At 42.2% G+C, this 17,264-nt stretch overlaps 1 protein-coding gene across 1 annotated transcript in view; it reads right to left on the bottom strand.

The window, feature by feature from the left end:
- Window positions 1–17,264, bottom strand: part of TM4SF4 (transmembrane 4 L six family member 4) — a 29,540-nt gene that overhangs the window by 2,996 nt on the left and 9,280 nt on the right. The window contains exons 3-4 of the mRNA XM_017523832.1: window positions 13,810–13,946; window positions 1,640–1,829 (exon numbers count right to left, since the gene is read on the bottom strand). Of these exons, the coding sequence (XP_017379321.1) occupies window positions 1,640–1,829; window positions 13,810–13,946 (327 nt within the window). The remainder of the gene's footprint in view (window positions 1–1,639; window positions 1,830–13,809; window positions 13,947–17,264) is intronic.

Genomic DNA, 17,264 nt, shown 5'->3' with positions numbered 1-17,264 from the left:
TTTTTTTTTTTCTATTCACACAATTTTATTTTCTTCTACTTATATAATTGTATATTTTGTACAATTTTTGTATCCTGCTAAATATCAAAAGGATTTAGGTTTTGTTATTTAAGGATTTTCAATATTACCACAGTTTTGGGTGAAACATTCTTTTAAGACTAATAAAATAATAAAAAGAGATACTATGACAGGTTATATAAGAAATTATGTAACCTTACCTAGGTGAGGAGACTGGAGGGAACTGGGTGGATAGAAGACAAAGGCCGGAGGAAGGCTTTCCAACGGAATACCTTTATATATTTCTCTGTGTGCGTACACACGCACACATTTAGTTTTTTGAGTTATATACATGTAATGTTTGTTTAAAATTTATTTACTTATTTATTAAGACAGGGTCTCACTCTGTTGCCCAGGCTAGAGTGCAGTAGTGTGATCTCGGCTCATTGCAACCTCCACCTTCCAGGTTCAAGTCATTCTTGTGCCTCAGCCTCCTGAGTAGCTGGGAGTACAGGCATATGCCACCATGCCTGTCCTTCTTATTTAAAATTTAAATAAAATAATTTGAGTCATTTAAAGTTTTACCATAATATTATGTTACGTGAATAGACCTTTATTTACATATATTTACATAATCCCCCTATTAGGGAACTCTCAAGTTTTCTTTTATTTTTTTCCTCATCAATCTGTGCTTTTATTTATTTTTACATTTTTATTTATTTATTTATTTATTTTTGAGATGGAGTCTTGCTCTGTCACCAGGTGGAATGCAGTGGCATGATCTCAGTTCAATGCAACCTCTGCCTCCCGGGTTTCAGAGATTCTCCTGCTTCAGCCTCCGGAGTAGCTGGGACTACAGGTGCGTGCCACCATGCCCAGCTAATTTTTGTATTTTTAGTAGAGACAGGGTTTCACTGTGTTGACCAGGATGGTTTTGATCTCTTGACCTTGTGGTCCACCCACCTCAGACTCCCAAAGTGCTGGGATTACAGGTGTGAGCCACTGCACCTGGCCCCAATCTGTGCTTTTAATAACTTTGTGTATGTGTGTGAACAATTGCCTAATTTGATTTGGGTGTTAGTTGAAATAATCAGACTGTCTTACAGTCTGCGAGTCTGTTTTTTAGTATTTTGTTGTCGGTATTTTACAATACTATTTAGAGACTAAAGCCTGAGTGATTTGTTTTCTTCTTCCCATATAAGAACTACCTTTTTATCTGTATCAGAAATCATATCAAATCTAGGTTTTGCATTGGTATGTTCTGTGCATCTGAGGAAGTGAGAACATGCCAGGTCAGACCATGATGTGCTGTTGCTGACACTGTACCCATATGACAAATGCTCACTTCAGGTGCATCTTCATATAAACATCATTGTAAGTGTTCATATATAGACAGAATCCTTGGTCTCCAGAACTATGGTCAACTGGATGTGAGGCTGAAAATTATGGCCAACTTCAGCCTGGGTGTTTTAACCTGCTCTGGGTTCCAGTAATGCAATGTCTCTGTCTCCATGAGCTGACAGACTGGGCTGAGTGGACTTCCTAACCTGGGCTGCTTTTCTTACCTCCTCATTCCCTCAGTGCTGGTGGCCTGACCTGGCCTCCCTCATGCTAAGAAGAAACAGCAAAGGCCTTAACTTACCCCACAGCAGCCGCAACACTGGCAGTCTCCACAGAGGGTCCCCAGGAGGCCATTAACCACCTGGATGGCACAGAGAACCATCTGGATTCCTCCTACGACCAGCAGGATGGAGAAGAGGGTCAGATTCCAGGGAACCACATTGAGAGGCTGTTGGCACTTGTTCCATAAGGCTTCATCATTCAGATAATCCCTGTTGGTGGTATGGGGACAAATGAAACACTTGTAAAAAGTGTGTAATTCCCTTGAATAGAAAGTTACCATAGGCTGGGCACGGTGGCTCACGCCTGTAATTCCAGCACTTTGGGAGGCCAAGGTGGGTGGATCACCTGAGGTCAGGAGTTCGGGATCAGCCTGACCAACGTGGAGAAACCCCATCTCTAAAAAAGAAAAAAAGAAAGTTACCATAACAATGTTTCTGATGCACTACTTTCCATTCAAAACAAGCTTCACAAGAAAATGCTTGCACAAACAATTTAAATACTCCAAAACTTACAATTTTTTATCAAGTACACCCTATGTGCCAGACCCTGTTCTAATCACTTCACACATATTCACTCATTTATTCCCCATAGAAACCTCTGGTTCTCTTTCACAAATCAGAAAGCAAAGGCAACGAGAGGCTAAGTTATTTTCTCCCAGGTCGCAAAACTACTGAGTGGCAGAACAATTTTTGTTAGCTGACCAAGAAGGTGGACAAATTGACCAACTATGATGGGGACAGAAAAATGAAGACTCTCCCGGAGTAGAATTTCACAGATGTGCCTCCAGGGGCGGTAGCTCACACCTGTAATCCCAGCACTTTGGGAGGCTGAGGCAGGCAGATCACCTGAGGTCAGGAGTTTGAGACCAGCCTGACCAACACAGAGAAACCCCGTCTGTACTAAAAATACAAAAAATTAGCCGGGCGTGGTGGTGCATGCGTGTAATCCCAGCTACTCATGAGGCTCAGGCAGGAGAATTGCTTGAACCTGGGAGGCAGAGGTTGCAGTGAGGTGAGATCGCACCATTGCACTCCAGCCTGGGCAACAAGAGCAAAATTCCATTTCAAATAAATAAATAAATGAAAAAATAAAGAATTTCACAAATGTTCACAGCTTTATCCTAGCTACTGTTGTTAGAGAAACCGTTTTGACTTTTGACAGATGACTTGTCAAGTGTAGTGGCCATCTGAAGCCATGTAAACTACACATCTGTCATATGGCTTAAGGGAAGAGCCTGCTTGTCTTCAAAAGGAAATAGTCTGTTGCCTTAATACATATTTTACATAAACTGAATTAGGAGAAACTGCAATATATTTATATTTTATTATATAGAGAAAGAGTTTATTGCAATATAAAGGGCATTGTGGCTGGGCGTGGTGGCTCACACCTACAATCCCATCACTTTGGGAGGCCAAGGTGGGCAGATCACCTGAAGTCAGGAGTTCAAGACCAGCCTGGCCAACATGGCAAAACTACGTCTCTACTAAAATACAAAAATTAGCTGGGCTTGGTGATGGGCACCTGTAATCCCAGCTACTCAAGAGGCTGAGGCTGGATGAAGAATTGCTTGAACCTGGGAGGCAGAGGTTGCAGTGGGCCGAGATCATGCCATTGCACTCCAGCCTGGGCAACAAGAGCAAAACTCCATCTCAAAAAATAAAAATAAAGGGCATTGTGCCTTGAAGAATAAAGGTGAAGTATACTATTTTAAGAAAAAGATGAGTAAATTGGGTAAAGTCTTGTGGATTATTATGACTCTTCACATTCTTAGAGCCCCAAATTGGTCTCTTTGTTTCCTCATCCTTTCAGAGCCTTAATAAGAAACTCTCAGCTACCTACTGAATTAATGTCGATGTTATTATTTTTAGATCTTTATGATAACCTTCATGGAAAAGGAAGAAATGAACATTTTACTCTTGATTTCAAAATAAAATATTGTTCATAGCATTGATTTGTCTTTCCATAAGAGCACAGGTACTTGCAGCTTGCTAGCTGTGTGACTTGCATACTTACCTGCAAAATGGGAGTTACATTATCTATTATATCATAGGGTTATTGTGAGGGCTACATGAGTTGGTATGAGTAAAGTGCTCAGATCAGTGCTTAGCATATAGTAAGTGCTCAATAAATGCTAGTATTGTCATTACTTTACTTAATTTAAGCAGTCTTAGTCTAGTGGAAAGAGCTGGTATTTTGGATTCAGATGAACCCTGGTTTGAACCCAAGCATTCCCCTTACTAACTATGTATTCCTCATGCAAGTTACTCACCTCCTCTAGTATCAGTTTCTTTCTTTTTCTCTCTCTCTTTTTTTGTTAAATAGACATGGAGGTCTCACTGTATTGCCCAGGCTAGTCTCAAACTCCTGAGCTCAGTCCTCTCACCTTGGCCTCCCAAAGTGCGGTGATTAGAGGTGTGAGCCACCATGCCCTGCCAGCTTCAGCTTTTTAAAAAAATCTATATAACAGATTAAGAACCACATCACAATTGTGAGAATTCACTGAGATAACACACCTTTTGTATAGCTGTATAAGACTCTTCTTTTTTTTTGAGATAGAGTTTTGCTCTTGTTGCCCAGGCTGGAGCAATGGTGCTATCTTGGCTCACCACAACTTCCACCTCCCAGGTTCAAGCAATTCTCCTGTCTTAGCCTCCCAAATAGCTGGGATTACCATGCCTGATTAATTTTGTATTTTTAGTAGAGACAGGGTTTCTCTATGTTGGCCAGGCTGGTCTCAAACTCCCGACGTCAGGTGATCCACCCACCTTAGCCTCCCATAGTGCTGGGATTACAGTGGTGAGCCACCGTGCCTGGCCAAGACTGTTCTTTTCAGTACTTTTTTTTCATATTAAGCTTTGCTTTGGAGGGTCACAAAATTCTGCGGCATATTTTTGGGCAAGTTGTTTCCATTAAAAAGCACTGATATTAGAAACTAATAACTTAGCCAGGCACACACCTGTAATCCCAGCTACTCGGGAGGCTGCGGTGGGAGAATCACTTAAACCTGAGAGGCAAAGATTGCAGTGAGCTGAGATTGCACCACTGCACTCCAGCCTGGGTGACAGAGTGAGACCCCATCTCAACAAACAAACAAAAAAACAACCTAATAAGTTAAAACTGCTGCATGAAAAAAAAAATCCCAAATGGCCCACAAAACATTCTCCTTTCCTTCTGAAGGTTTTAGGGTGCATTGTTAACATTAACCAGTCTTTTACTATTAAGTTTAAATGACCAAATGAGACAAACAGTTCTGAGGTTGTTCTTCTACCACTGACTAAGACTGTGGTGGCAAGTATGAGGGAAAATATTCACTTAGTCTTCTGAGTTTTCGGGGCAGACTTGGTGCCAAGTCTTCTCGTCAGCAGCCTTCTTGTTCACTGCTTTGATGACACCCACAGCAACTGTGTGTCTCCTATCACAGACAGCAACATGACCCAAAGGAGGATAGTCAGAGGAGCTCTCAACACACATGGGCTTGCCAGGAACCACGTTGATGATGGCAGCATCACCAGATTTCAAGAATTTAGGGCAAGCTTCTTACCAGAATGGCAATCAATCTTTTCCTTCAGCTCAGCAAACTAGGAAGCAATGTGACCTGTGTGACAAGCAGCAGAGAGGCATAGCTAGCTCTGATTTGGGCTGGGTGGTGCAAGATGATCACTTGAGAAGTGAAGCCAGCTGCTCCCAATGGTGGGTCATTTTTGCTGTTACCAGCAATGTTGCCATGACAAAAATCTTTGACAGATGTGTTCTTAACACTGAAGTCCACATTTTCCCCAGGAAGAGCTTGCGTCATGGTGCATTTCAACAGACTTTAGTTGTAATGTTGACTGGAGCAAAGGTGACCACCATGCTGGGTTTGAGAACACTAGTTTCCACTTAGCACACAGGGACCAATACCAGCAAATTTGTAGACATCTGGAGGGGCAGATGCAAGGGCTTGTGAGTTGGATGAGTTGGTGGTAGGACACAGTCCAGGCCTTCAAGCAGCATAGCTCCATTGGCATTGCGATCTTCATGGGTGACTTTACATCCCTTGAACCAAGGCATGCTACTACTTGGCTGTAGCATGCTGTCGCTGTTCAACTGGAAGCTGGCACAGATGCTGCTGTGCTGGGGTTGTAGCCAATTTTCTTCATGTAAGAGTTGACTTTCTTAATGATTTCTCTCATGTCTCTTCTGGCTGTAGAGTGGCTTGGTAGAATCCATTTTGTTAACACCAACAATTGGTTGTTTCATCCCTAGTGTGTAAGCAAAAAAAAGGGCATGTTCACAGGTCTGCCCATGGAGACAGCAGCTTCAGATTCCCCAACACCAGCAGCAACAATCAGGACAGCACAGTCAGTCTGAGATGTGCCTGTGACCGTGTTTCTGATAAAGTCTCTGTCCTGAGCATCAACGACTCATGCAGTACTTGCTGGTCTCAAACTTCCACAGGGTGATGTGTCACACTCACACTCATCTCACCATTTATTTGACACCCAGGCATACCCGAAGGAGCTCTTTCTCTTATTAGCAGCCTCCTTCTCAAATTCATCGATGGTTCTTTTGTAGATTATACCACGTTTGTAGATCTGTTGGCCAGTAGTAGTGGACTTACCTGAATCTACACGTCCAATAACGACGATATTGAGGTGAGTCTTTTCCTTTCCCGGTTTGGCTTTGATTTAGGGGTGGTTTGCCTAACACCTGGGTTCTGGTGGCAAACCCATTGTGAAAATGGCCTTTTTTTTTCAACATCAGACATCCATCTTTCTGTCCTGCATTTTTTCATTAGTCCTTTCCATCTTTACAATTTTAAAACTTGTTGATTATAAAAGGTTGTAAAGCTATGATATTTTCCAGGCACACTTTATGAAGAAAAGATCCTGAGGTGAAAGAATTGGCCATCCTGAGTTCCGGGCCTCTTTGGAGAGCCTGCACAGCGGTGGGATGACAGCACCTCCTGGTGGTAGGATTTGTGAAATGTTTACTGGGGGACTTGGAAGCAAGGATTGAATTTGGGTGTCTGGAGAAATCACAAGTCCCACTCCTGCTGGAGCCTCACCACTCACAAACCACCACATAGCCACACTCAGGCCCTTCTTCTCTCCCCTTAAACTCTCCGATTCTGGCAGTCTCTGAGGCTCTGGCAAAAAAAGGCTGCATTAACGTTCAGTTTGATCATTGTGTCCAATTCCCCAAACCCAGGGAGAGAGGGGTCCTGAGTTTTTCATGGACCTGGTAACAAGGCAAGGAGAGCAGAAGCAGTTCAGATGCACTTAATTGATGTTTTAAAGCATCCAGTTATTATGCAGGTGTTTCCACCTGAGCTGTAGTAATCCCATCAACGTGGGAGCAGAAAGCTAGGAATTTCACAGAACTCTCTTCTCGCCAGCAGCGAAGGCAGCTGAGGGAAGAAACCAGGGGGCCTGAATGCAAATGCTTTGCTGGCCCGCTCTGTCTGGTGAGTTCAGATGCCACCTTCTCCGGGAGACGCTCCACAATGTTTCTGCCTCAGCCTGAGTTTGGTTTCCTTCTGTGCTCCCCAGCACTCTGTGTTTCTGTCCCTATTGTACAGAGCACCTGGATCCTGTGCTGCCATCACCCCTCCATTTGTTTGTCTTCTCTTCAGGACTATAAACTCCCAAGGGCAAAGACCATGTCCCACTGTCTCTGTCCCCAGTTCCAGCATAGGGAGTGAGTGCTTCATAAATATCAGCAGCTCTCATTTCCTGGGTCCTCTGTGCCAGGCCCTGGGCTAGCTGCTTTCCATCAGCTTTCCTAATGCTCCAAGGAGGTGCTACTTTACTTGAACAGTGTTTGGCATACAGTAGCCTTCAGTAAACACTCAATGAATAAATGAACATATACTCATTTTACAGATTAAGAAGGTGAGGCTAGTAAATGGAAGTGCCTGAGTTTGATCTTAGGTCTGTCCGACTCCAAAGCCAGTGTTCTTACCCATTACACAAATGCCCTTTGTTGCAGTAGTTATTTCCTTAGCATATTTGAAATGATTTATTTATGGTATTTAATTTATACATCTATAATAGCACATGAATTAAAGCTTACTTATATCACAATAGATTATTCTTTTGAGCCTTATTTATGCCTGATAGAAAGGATTGAAATTAAGTCACGGAATCATTATAAAAGCACATTTTAAAAAGTTCTAATGCATAAAAATAAATTCCATTTACAATAATACTTTATATTCATAAAAATGGGTAATAAGGCTGAATCAAACAAGTATGTGGTAGGAACTATACTGAGTGCTTTATGTACCTTGTGTTATTTTACTCTCACCTGAAGCTGTGAGGTGGATGTTGCTGTTACTCCCATTCACTTCACAGATGAAGCATGAGAGATAAATGGTATATGGCAGAGGTGTGGCTAGACTCTAAGTCAGCCAAGGGCAAAACCGGCTCCTAACATTTGTGAATTGTTTCTGGTTCATGAAAGCTGAGATTACGTGGTGCAAATCCAATCTCATTCTATTAAAGTGGCTTTCAGCTCTTGGGAATAAGTTCACATGCAGCTTATGATGCTCCTTGCTAATAAGCAATTTCTGAAGTGCAAATGCAGATGGTCTTAGCTGAATGTCAAGGCAGAACATTTAACTGTGTTTAGTTCAGTGTCTGGGTGTCTGAGCCACAGATGTGAGGGTGCTCTCCTTGACCTTGACTCTTTCCCAGGGAGGTGGAGAGTTGCAACCTGGCCCAGGAGAGCCATGCATGGTCCCATCCCTCCTCGGCCACTAACCACTCCTGGCTCTTCCTCTTTTTCCCTCCTATGGCTGTCCCCACACCCTGTGCAGGCTGTTTTTCTTTCAGCAGCTCAGGGTCAAGGAAGGGGTGGCCAATTGTCTCAGGGAGGAAGACCTTGGATGGGAGGAGGTTCTATTTCAAAGGAAGCCAAGAGGGTGTATTTCAAAAGGCCCAGGTTTCTTTTTCCTTCTAGGATGTTTCTTCAATATGGTTCTCAGGACAGAACAAGTTAACTATTTTTGCTCCCTTAATATTATCACCAACAAACATTTCTGAGGAAAACAGTGCTAAATGCTACAGCATTGCAGAGCCCTGGATTCTGCGCACTGTTAGAAATCTCAGAGTCCACCTTGATAACCTTCCCCTTTTCTCCTCACACCTAAACCTGATGACTCCATTTCAAACATTCTCTGAAATTTGTCTTTTTTGAGCCCCAATTCTGCTGCCTGGGTGATGTTCACCATCTCATCTGGATAATGATGCCAGCTTTGATCTCCCTTTAGTTCCTGAGTCCTCCTATTCACTTCCACATTACTGGTACCATGATGCCTCTAAAAGTCCAAAGTGGCCATGCTATGCCCTACTTGAAATCCTCTGCTGTGCCCTGATGTCTTGAAGATCCACCTGCCTCTCAGTCTCACCACATCGTGTGGTGGCCCCTTCTGCAAATCTCTCCTTATTCACATTAAGCTTCTGCCACACAGTGCTCTGATGTTTACTGAGCATGCCAGCCTTTTCATGCCTGAAATGTTCGCCCCCACCACTGGAAGGCAAACTTCTGCTCATCCTCCAAAATCAGCCCATGTCACCTTCTCGAAGCATTTCCCCTGCACTCCTTCTCCATCTCACACTTTCTGCATGATGAGGGTCTGTTTCATGTGTTCACCCTAACTCACATGCTGACTAGTGCAGGAGCCACGTCTATTCATTTCTGTTCCATGTTTGAGATAGGCTTCAGCACAAAATAAGATACTGACTATAAATATATATATACAGACACATATGTGTGTGTGTATGTGTATATATATATATAGATAGACTATATATATATACACACATACTGACTATATATATACATACATATATCTGTGTATATGTAGATATATAAATGGGTGTGTGTGTATATATATACACACACACCCATATATATATATATGTATTTTTTTTTCTTTTTGATACGGAGTTTCACTCATGTTACCCAGGCTAGGGTGCAATGGCGCGATCTCGGCTCACCGCAACCTCCGGCTCCTGGGTTCAGGCAATTCTGCCTCAGCCTCCTGAGTAGCCAGGATTACAGGCACGCACCACCATGCCCAGCTAATTTTTTGTATTTTTAGTAGAGACGGGGTTTCACCGTGTTGACCAGGATGGTCTCGATCTATTGACCTTGTGATCCACCCGCCTTGGCCTCCCAAAGTGCTGGGATTACAGGCTTGAGCCACCGCGCCCGGCCGTATATATATTTTTTGAGGTAGGGTCTGGCTCTGTTGCCCAGGCTAGAGTGCAGTGGCATGATCATGGCTGCAGCCTTGACCTCCTGGGCTCAAACGGTCCTCCCACCTCAGGCACCTGGAGTACCTGGGACTACAGGTGTGCACAACCACACCCAGCTAATTTCAATTTTTTTTTTTTTTTGTAGAGGGGCAGTGGGGTGGGTAGTTCTCCCTATGTTGCCCAAGCTGGTCTCAAACTCCTGGACCCAAGCAATCCTTCCACCGCAGCAACCCAAAGTGCAGAGCTTACAGGCATGAGCCACCACTCCCTGCCAATTAAAAAAAAATTTATTCTATTAATTACTAGCCATGTTGCCCTGGGAAAATTAACCTTTATGAGTTTCATTTTTCTACTTCAGGGATAAAAATTCTTCTAAAATTTATGAGGCAGATTAGGTGAGATAATGCATATAAAAACACTTAGTACTTAATCATTGGGAAGAAAAAGAAGAAGGAAAAGGAGGAAGAGGAGAAAAGAAAAAAAGACAAGGAAAAGAAGCAAAGGAAGGGAGGGAAGAGGAAGAGGAAGAAGAAGGAGAACAAGAAGCAGCAGCAGTTGCCATCACGGCTGCCCTTTGGTAATAAGGGACAAATGACAACTGTCTTCAGTTTTCTTGTTTTGGATCATACAAGTGAATGATCCTTTCTACCCTCTCAGCAGCTGTGTATGAGTGTTAGGTTTACAGCTATAACAACAATTACTATATGCTTATGCGGATAAGAAGAGTCCACAGACCCTTTTTAACCATCAGATACCAGTATAGTACAATATAGTAAAAGGAGTAGCAGGCAGAATCCCATGAGTTTTGCCAGCAGGGAATCTAGGCAAAAAGCAGACAGTATGAGTCAATATAAATTGTGTTCTAGAAAAACCACTGTGACTTGGAGTGAGAAAACTTGGATTTGAGCTTCAGCATTTACGAAACCATTCCTCTCGGCAAGTCACTTGTCCTCTCTGGGCCTTGGCTGTCCTGCCTCTGACGGGGAGTTAATAACCTCATAAACATTTTATGAGGATCAAATGAAACAATGTAGGTAGCAGCACTTTGTTAACTGAAAACACCAAGCAATAGAAGGTTCAACTATTGCTATAAGAAATTCACAGTGAGCTTCCACAGTCAGAGGGAAGGTTTGGAGCTGATAATGGTAGATAACATCAAAAAGGAATGTGAGTTCTCATCTCAGAAGAGAGGAAACAGGATTTGAGGAGACAGCAGAATACTGCTGAAGATTTGCCAGGTGGCAAAGAGGATGCAGTGAGACCTGGACCATCCCTTGAATGCCCTTCCTGTAGGCATCATGGCATATTTTATACCTTGCATAAAGAGTCAAGTTACATCTTACATGGGATTAAATACTAAAGTTAGGGCATGAGGGAAACAAAACATAAGTAGTCAAAATCATTCTTAAATAGCCCAAAAATCATCTGGAAACTGTGATATATATGGTTTTGTAATACATCCCTTTACAGTAATTTTGATCACATTATAGTTTGAAGCAGCTGTGCAGATGTCTAGGTGTTCAAATCATTCTCCCTTCAGGTAATTATCAAAGCTGTACCATGAACAGAAGATAGAGAATTCTGAAATGTTTTCACTTGCCTGCAAGGTTTACCCTATTCTGTTTTTATTACTGAAGCTTTGACCTGTTCATGATACCGGTCAGTTGGTGTTGTGAGGGGTATATAAAATAACATATTTGAAAGCATCTATTACAGAGCCATGCACAATAAATGACTGCAGTTAAAATGAAAACTTGCTTCCCCAAAAGGACTAATACCTGGAGCTTCAAAAAGTGGTTGCCTGCCCTTCCCTCAGTTGGGCATTTGGTGTGGTGGCCCACAGGCCATCTGTCACTCCTGACCTTGGGCATTGGTCCCATCCCATCCCAAGCAGGGCGTGCGTGTGTGAGGGGAGGGTGTTAGGTCCTGCAGTCAGAATCTGTGAGGCCATTGAATGGCTTTGGAGTGTTATTTGGCATCTGTTGTGTTTCCTTTATCCCTCCTTTGTTTTGGATATACATTTATTCCAACCGACTTTAATTTTTCTAGGTTAGTATTATTCACATAACAGAAAAAATAGAAAAATATGTTTACTGCGGCCCTGATGTTGCTGGAATTAATAGAGGGCTCCTTGAAGCAAGACATAATCTGTAGCTTCACACACCCCTAGGTGGAGAGAGTGAGCTGGGCACGTGGGGAGGGGTGGGCGGGGCTCAGCCTGTTGGGATCTGAGTTCAAGCAAGCCAACCTCATGGCAGCTTAGCGTATCCCCAACAGCCCTCTCTGCATGACAAGAGTGCTTTTCACATAGTAAACTAAATATATTTGGAAGCTACTGCACAAGCTATGAGGATGTTAGAGACCCTGTATTCTTCAACTACGACCGAGGTGGGAATATTTCATGTGGGACATCTGTGAACAAACCGGGACCATGTATCACAGAGAATAGGCCCCTTCACCTCCCCAGCCTGAAGCCTGTTCTCAAGGTGCTTTAGAATCTCACAGTAAATAAATACACAGAGGTTTGAGTTAATATATTGGTGTTCTACAGATATTTTTTAGGCATGAATCGATCCTTCATGTTCAGGAAGACCCGATAATTATATTTCTTGACTCTGTGGGTTGTGTCAGTCACTGCTAGGCAGAGAGGCTGAGATGGTGGACAAAAAGATGCTGCAAGCCCCCTTGGAAGTTAGAAGCCTAGTACAGCTTCACCTAAAAGATCTATTTACCATGACCGAAATGTCTTATACCTGTGCTATTCAATATATGACTACTGAGTACTTGAAATATGGCTAGTGTGATTAAGGAATTGAATGTTTTTTTTTTTTTGAGTCTTGCTTTGTTGCCCAGGCTGGAGTGCAATGGCTTGACCTCGGCTCACCTCAACCTCCACCTCCCAGGTTCAAGTGATTCTCCTGCCTCAGCCTCCCAAGTAGCCAGGATTACAGGCATGCCCCACCATGCCAGCCAAACTTTGTATTTTTAGTAGAGACAGGGTTTCTCCATGTTGATCAGGCTGGTCATGAACTCCCGACCTCAGGTGATCTGCCCGCTTTGGCCTCCCAAAGTGCTGGGATTACAGGTGTGAGCCACTGAGCCCCGCCAGGAATTGAATTTTTAATTTAATTTAATTTTATTTCAATGAATTTGAGTGTAAGTAGCTGTATATGGCTGCCGGCTACTGGACTGAACGGTGCCGTCCTGGTCAGTGCAGTGCAGAAGGATGTTTACTACGAAAGGCTAAGACCTGAAGTCAGAAGTCCTGGATTTGAGCCTTGCCACTGTCCTCAACTAATTGTGTAACTTTGAAGCTAGTTAAACTTATTAAGCCAGACTTGGCACAAGAGGGCAATTACCTCTTGAGGTTACTATGAAGATTAAATTATACATTTGTGGGATAAAGTTCTTTACAACATACAAAGTACCATGAAATGTTATTTTAATGAGTCTATTAACATTAACGCGAGAAATCTACTATTTCAATGTCATTTTCTGTACATTTGCACTTAAACAATTGTTTAATTATAGACAATTTGGGGTATTAGTGAAAGCCCTTGAGCCCAGTTAGTGAGTAATTATTCTTGTTGTCTTTCATAAGATTTGTAATGGAAACTATTACTCTCTTTATTAATATTATTAGTTGCCTTGTGTTGCTGCTAATAAATATTTGAGTGTAAGCGATGACACAACAAATCTCCTCCTTCCCTCAGGCTAAAGGAGGCATCCATCCTCTTTTAGTTATTTCTCCTGGGGTCTGTCAAAGGAGCAATTAGAGGTGAGATCCTATGCAACTTTGCTGTACTCCATAACTCCAGCTCTGCCACCACGCCTGAGATTTGTGTAAGGATAAAGATAGGACATTGTGTGTGCAGTCTCCCCTTGGGAGATTTATCTGCCTGTGTCCCTTGTGGTGACAGGTGGGCATTGCAGGGTGTGGTCTTACCCGTCGTGGAAGGGGTAGCCCCAAGTACTATTGGCCATGAGGCATTTAGGACCCTTGTTGATTGAAACGGCTGAGATGATAAATGAGTATCCAGCTCCCAAGAATCCAACCACAGCAAATATTGTGGAGGTAAACATCTGAAAGAGAGGAATAAAGACAGTCAAATTCTCCAGGTGGTCTAGAGGGTACACTCAGCACACCTAATCCATGTGCCGTTGAACACAGTGACTACAAGAAGTTATGGGGTAGGAGCTAGTCTTTACAGTAGATTAGACCTGTGGGGTCTTCTAGAATGAATTTTGGTTTCTTTTCCCTTCCATTTCTTTTTAACCTTTTCATTGATGACTGAGGTGTTGTTTCTGTTTTGATACCTTTGAGCCATGGCCTTTTAATCTTGTTAAAGATACACTCTCCTCCCCAGGGCTGATAGATAACGCCAATCTATTATAGAATAACCTTTGGAGTGTCAGTAATCTTAAAACTTTTCTGATCAAATTATCCTGCTGAGGCCAGTCACTGTGGTGTCTCAAGTGACAGGCAGGTTCTACTTATGAGAAAGAATAAAAGTTTAAAACCCCTCCTCATTGGCCGTCATTATGTTCCTCGAGGCCAAAAAGATCAGGTCTAACCACTCTTCCATTTGGCAGCAGTCTTTAAACTATCTGAAGATTGCCTTGACATCTCTCACCCCTTCCACACTTAGAGTTTTCTCTTCTTGAGGTTAAGCAATCAAAAAAATCCCATTCTTCTAAATATTTTTCTTTTTCTTTTTTTTTTTTTTTTTGAGATGGAGTCTCACTCTGTCCCCCAGGTGGGAATACAGAGTGCAATGGTGCGATCCCAGCTCACTGCAACCTCTGCCTCCTGGGTTCAAGTGATTCTCCTGCCTCAGCCTCCTGAGTAGCTGGGATTACAGGCTCCTGCCACCACGTATGGTTAATTTTTGTATTTTTTGTAGAGATGGGGTTTCACCATGTTGGCCAGGCTGGTCTCGAACTCCTGGTCTTAAGTGATCCACCCGCCTCAGCCTCCCAAAGTGCTGGGATTACAGGCATGAGCCATTACACCCGGCCTTCTTTGAAATATTTTTCTACAATGGAGATTAATTAATGAAAACCAGATTAGACCACCATATTTCTTTTTTCAATTATAAAATCAAAATAGAATTATTGACTACAAAAGGCAGAAGCAATCCTGGAGTCCATCTAGGTTAACTCCTTCTTACAGATGAAAAAAATGTAGGCCCAGAGATGTTAAGAACTTTTGCAATATCCATCCTAAACAGTAATTAGAAAGTACCATGAAAACATTTAAAATTTTGGAAAAAGAGGCTGAAAACTATCACCTCTATTGCTTTGATGACAAAGCACAGGGTTTAAAGTCGGCAGACCCAGACCAGGCTTATATCTCAGCTTTGGTAGTCTTCTGTGTGTAATGACTTTGCATAATTAATGTGTCCTCAGAGCCTTAGTTTTGTCATCTTAAAATGGACATGACAGAGACCACCTTAAATGTCTGTTGTAAAAATTAGACATGGTAACCTAAGTTAAATGTCAGCTGTTTTCCCTTTCCCTTTCATGTTATTAATAATATTATCATAGTACATATTTGGGGTAGGGTGGGGTTTGAAGTAAAGAGGGCCTGATCATGCCTGGGTGATTGGAATCTATGTAATAATGGAGTTCTACTTTAGCTGGTATTCATTTTCATATCACATATCAATGTATTTTGGATGCAACTTTTTAAAATAACTCTTTTTAATAGAAAATTTAACTCTTTTGCCAACTCATCTGATTGATGCAACATTTTGATACCAAGCTCTAACATCATGTGCTTTGTCTGACTCTCCTTGTAGAGCTGACCCTTCCATTCTTCGTTTCACAAGCTTTTTATTATTATTATTATTATTTTTTGAGACAGAGTTTAGCTCTTGTTGCCCAGGCTGGAGTGCAATGGTATAGTATCGACTCACTGCAACCTCTGTCTCCTGGGTTCAAGTGATTCTCTTGCCTCAGCTTCCCGGGTAGCTGGGATTACAAGCATGCACTACCATACCTGGCTATTTTTTGTATTTTTAGTAGGGACAAGGGTTCTCCATGTTGTTCAGGCTGGTCTTGAACTCTTGACCTCAGGTGATCTACCCGCCTTGGCCTCCCAAAGTGCTGGGATTACAGGCATGAACCACCATAGCCGGCCAGATTGCACAAACTTCTGTCATAGCACAATGCCTCTAATACATTAATGCATAGCTTTTTACTTTTTTTTTTTTTTTCTTCACAGGGTCTTGGTCTGTCAGCCAGGCTGAGTACAGTGGTGCAATCATGGTTCACTTCAGCCTAGACTTCCTGGGCTCAAGTGATTCTCCCACCTCAGTCCTCAGAACCAGGACTACAGGCATGTACTACCATGCCCAGCTAATTCATAACTTTTTGTGGCTGTCTTCTCCAAATACAGCACAAGTTCCTTGAAGTCACTAACAATAAGTTAGTTGAAGATAGAACATTGTTCCACACTTACCATAGTGTTACAGTTTTTCTTCTTCTTAGCTTATCAAAGGCACTGGATAATGACTTATTGAATGTTTTCAGTGACTAAGGTTTCATATTACTAATTGTTTAGATTTTTTCCCCTTATTGTTTATGTTTAGGGTATCTAAATCCACCCTCAGCATCAAGAACATTCATGACTTTAACTTAGGTCAGAAGTAAGTGAACATTTTGGTCAATTTCTCATGTTAGAACAGGCAATCTTTTTTCCATAGGATATATGGTTGAATAATTTTGAGAATTGCTGGATTACATAAATAAGTTTCGTTCCTGCTGTACTTCTAAGAGTATAGTACTTATAAGACATGAATGTGTGAAACCTCTGAGAAGGAAATCTACTACGTATGCTGGAATATAAGGAAAATCATTCCCTCTCACATTATCCTCAGAAATGAGGGAATTACCTTAGAGTTGAATCCTTATTTTATCTATCAGACAATAAGGTATTTCCTCAAACACTTTATTTTGAACAACCAGTGGAGAAGACATTAGTCAGAAACAACTCCATCATTGTTGGATGACAGAATTGTGTTAAAAATTTTTTTTTTTAACACATATTTATTATTGTAAAAAGGTTGACCCCACAGTTCCTAGTTCTGGATACTATAGTTAACAAGCCTTTTAAAGGGCATTCTAGACCAGGCAAGGTGGCTCACGCCTGTAATCCCAACACTTTGGGAGGCTGATGCGGGCAGATCATGAGGTCAGGAGTTCAAAACCAGCTTGACCAACATGGTGAAATCCCATCTCTATTAAAAATACAAAAATTAGCTGGGCATGGTGGCAAGTGCCTGTAATCTCAGCTACTCAGGAGGCTGAGGCAGGAGAATTGCTTGAACCTGGGAGGCAGAGGTTGCAGTGAGCCAAGATCGTGCCACTGCACTCTAGCCTGGGTGACAGCAAGACTCT

This window comes from Cebus imitator, unplaced genomic scaffold (genome assembly GCF_001604975.1).
Source record: "Cebus imitator isolate Cc_AM_T3 unplaced genomic scaffold, Cebus_imitator-1.0 Scaffold30, whole genome shotgun sequence".
Taxonomy (NCBI): Eukaryota; Metazoa; Chordata; class Mammalia; order Primates; family Cebidae; genus Cebus; species Cebus imitator.
This window is presented reverse-complemented; position numbering and strand designations above follow the sequence as displayed.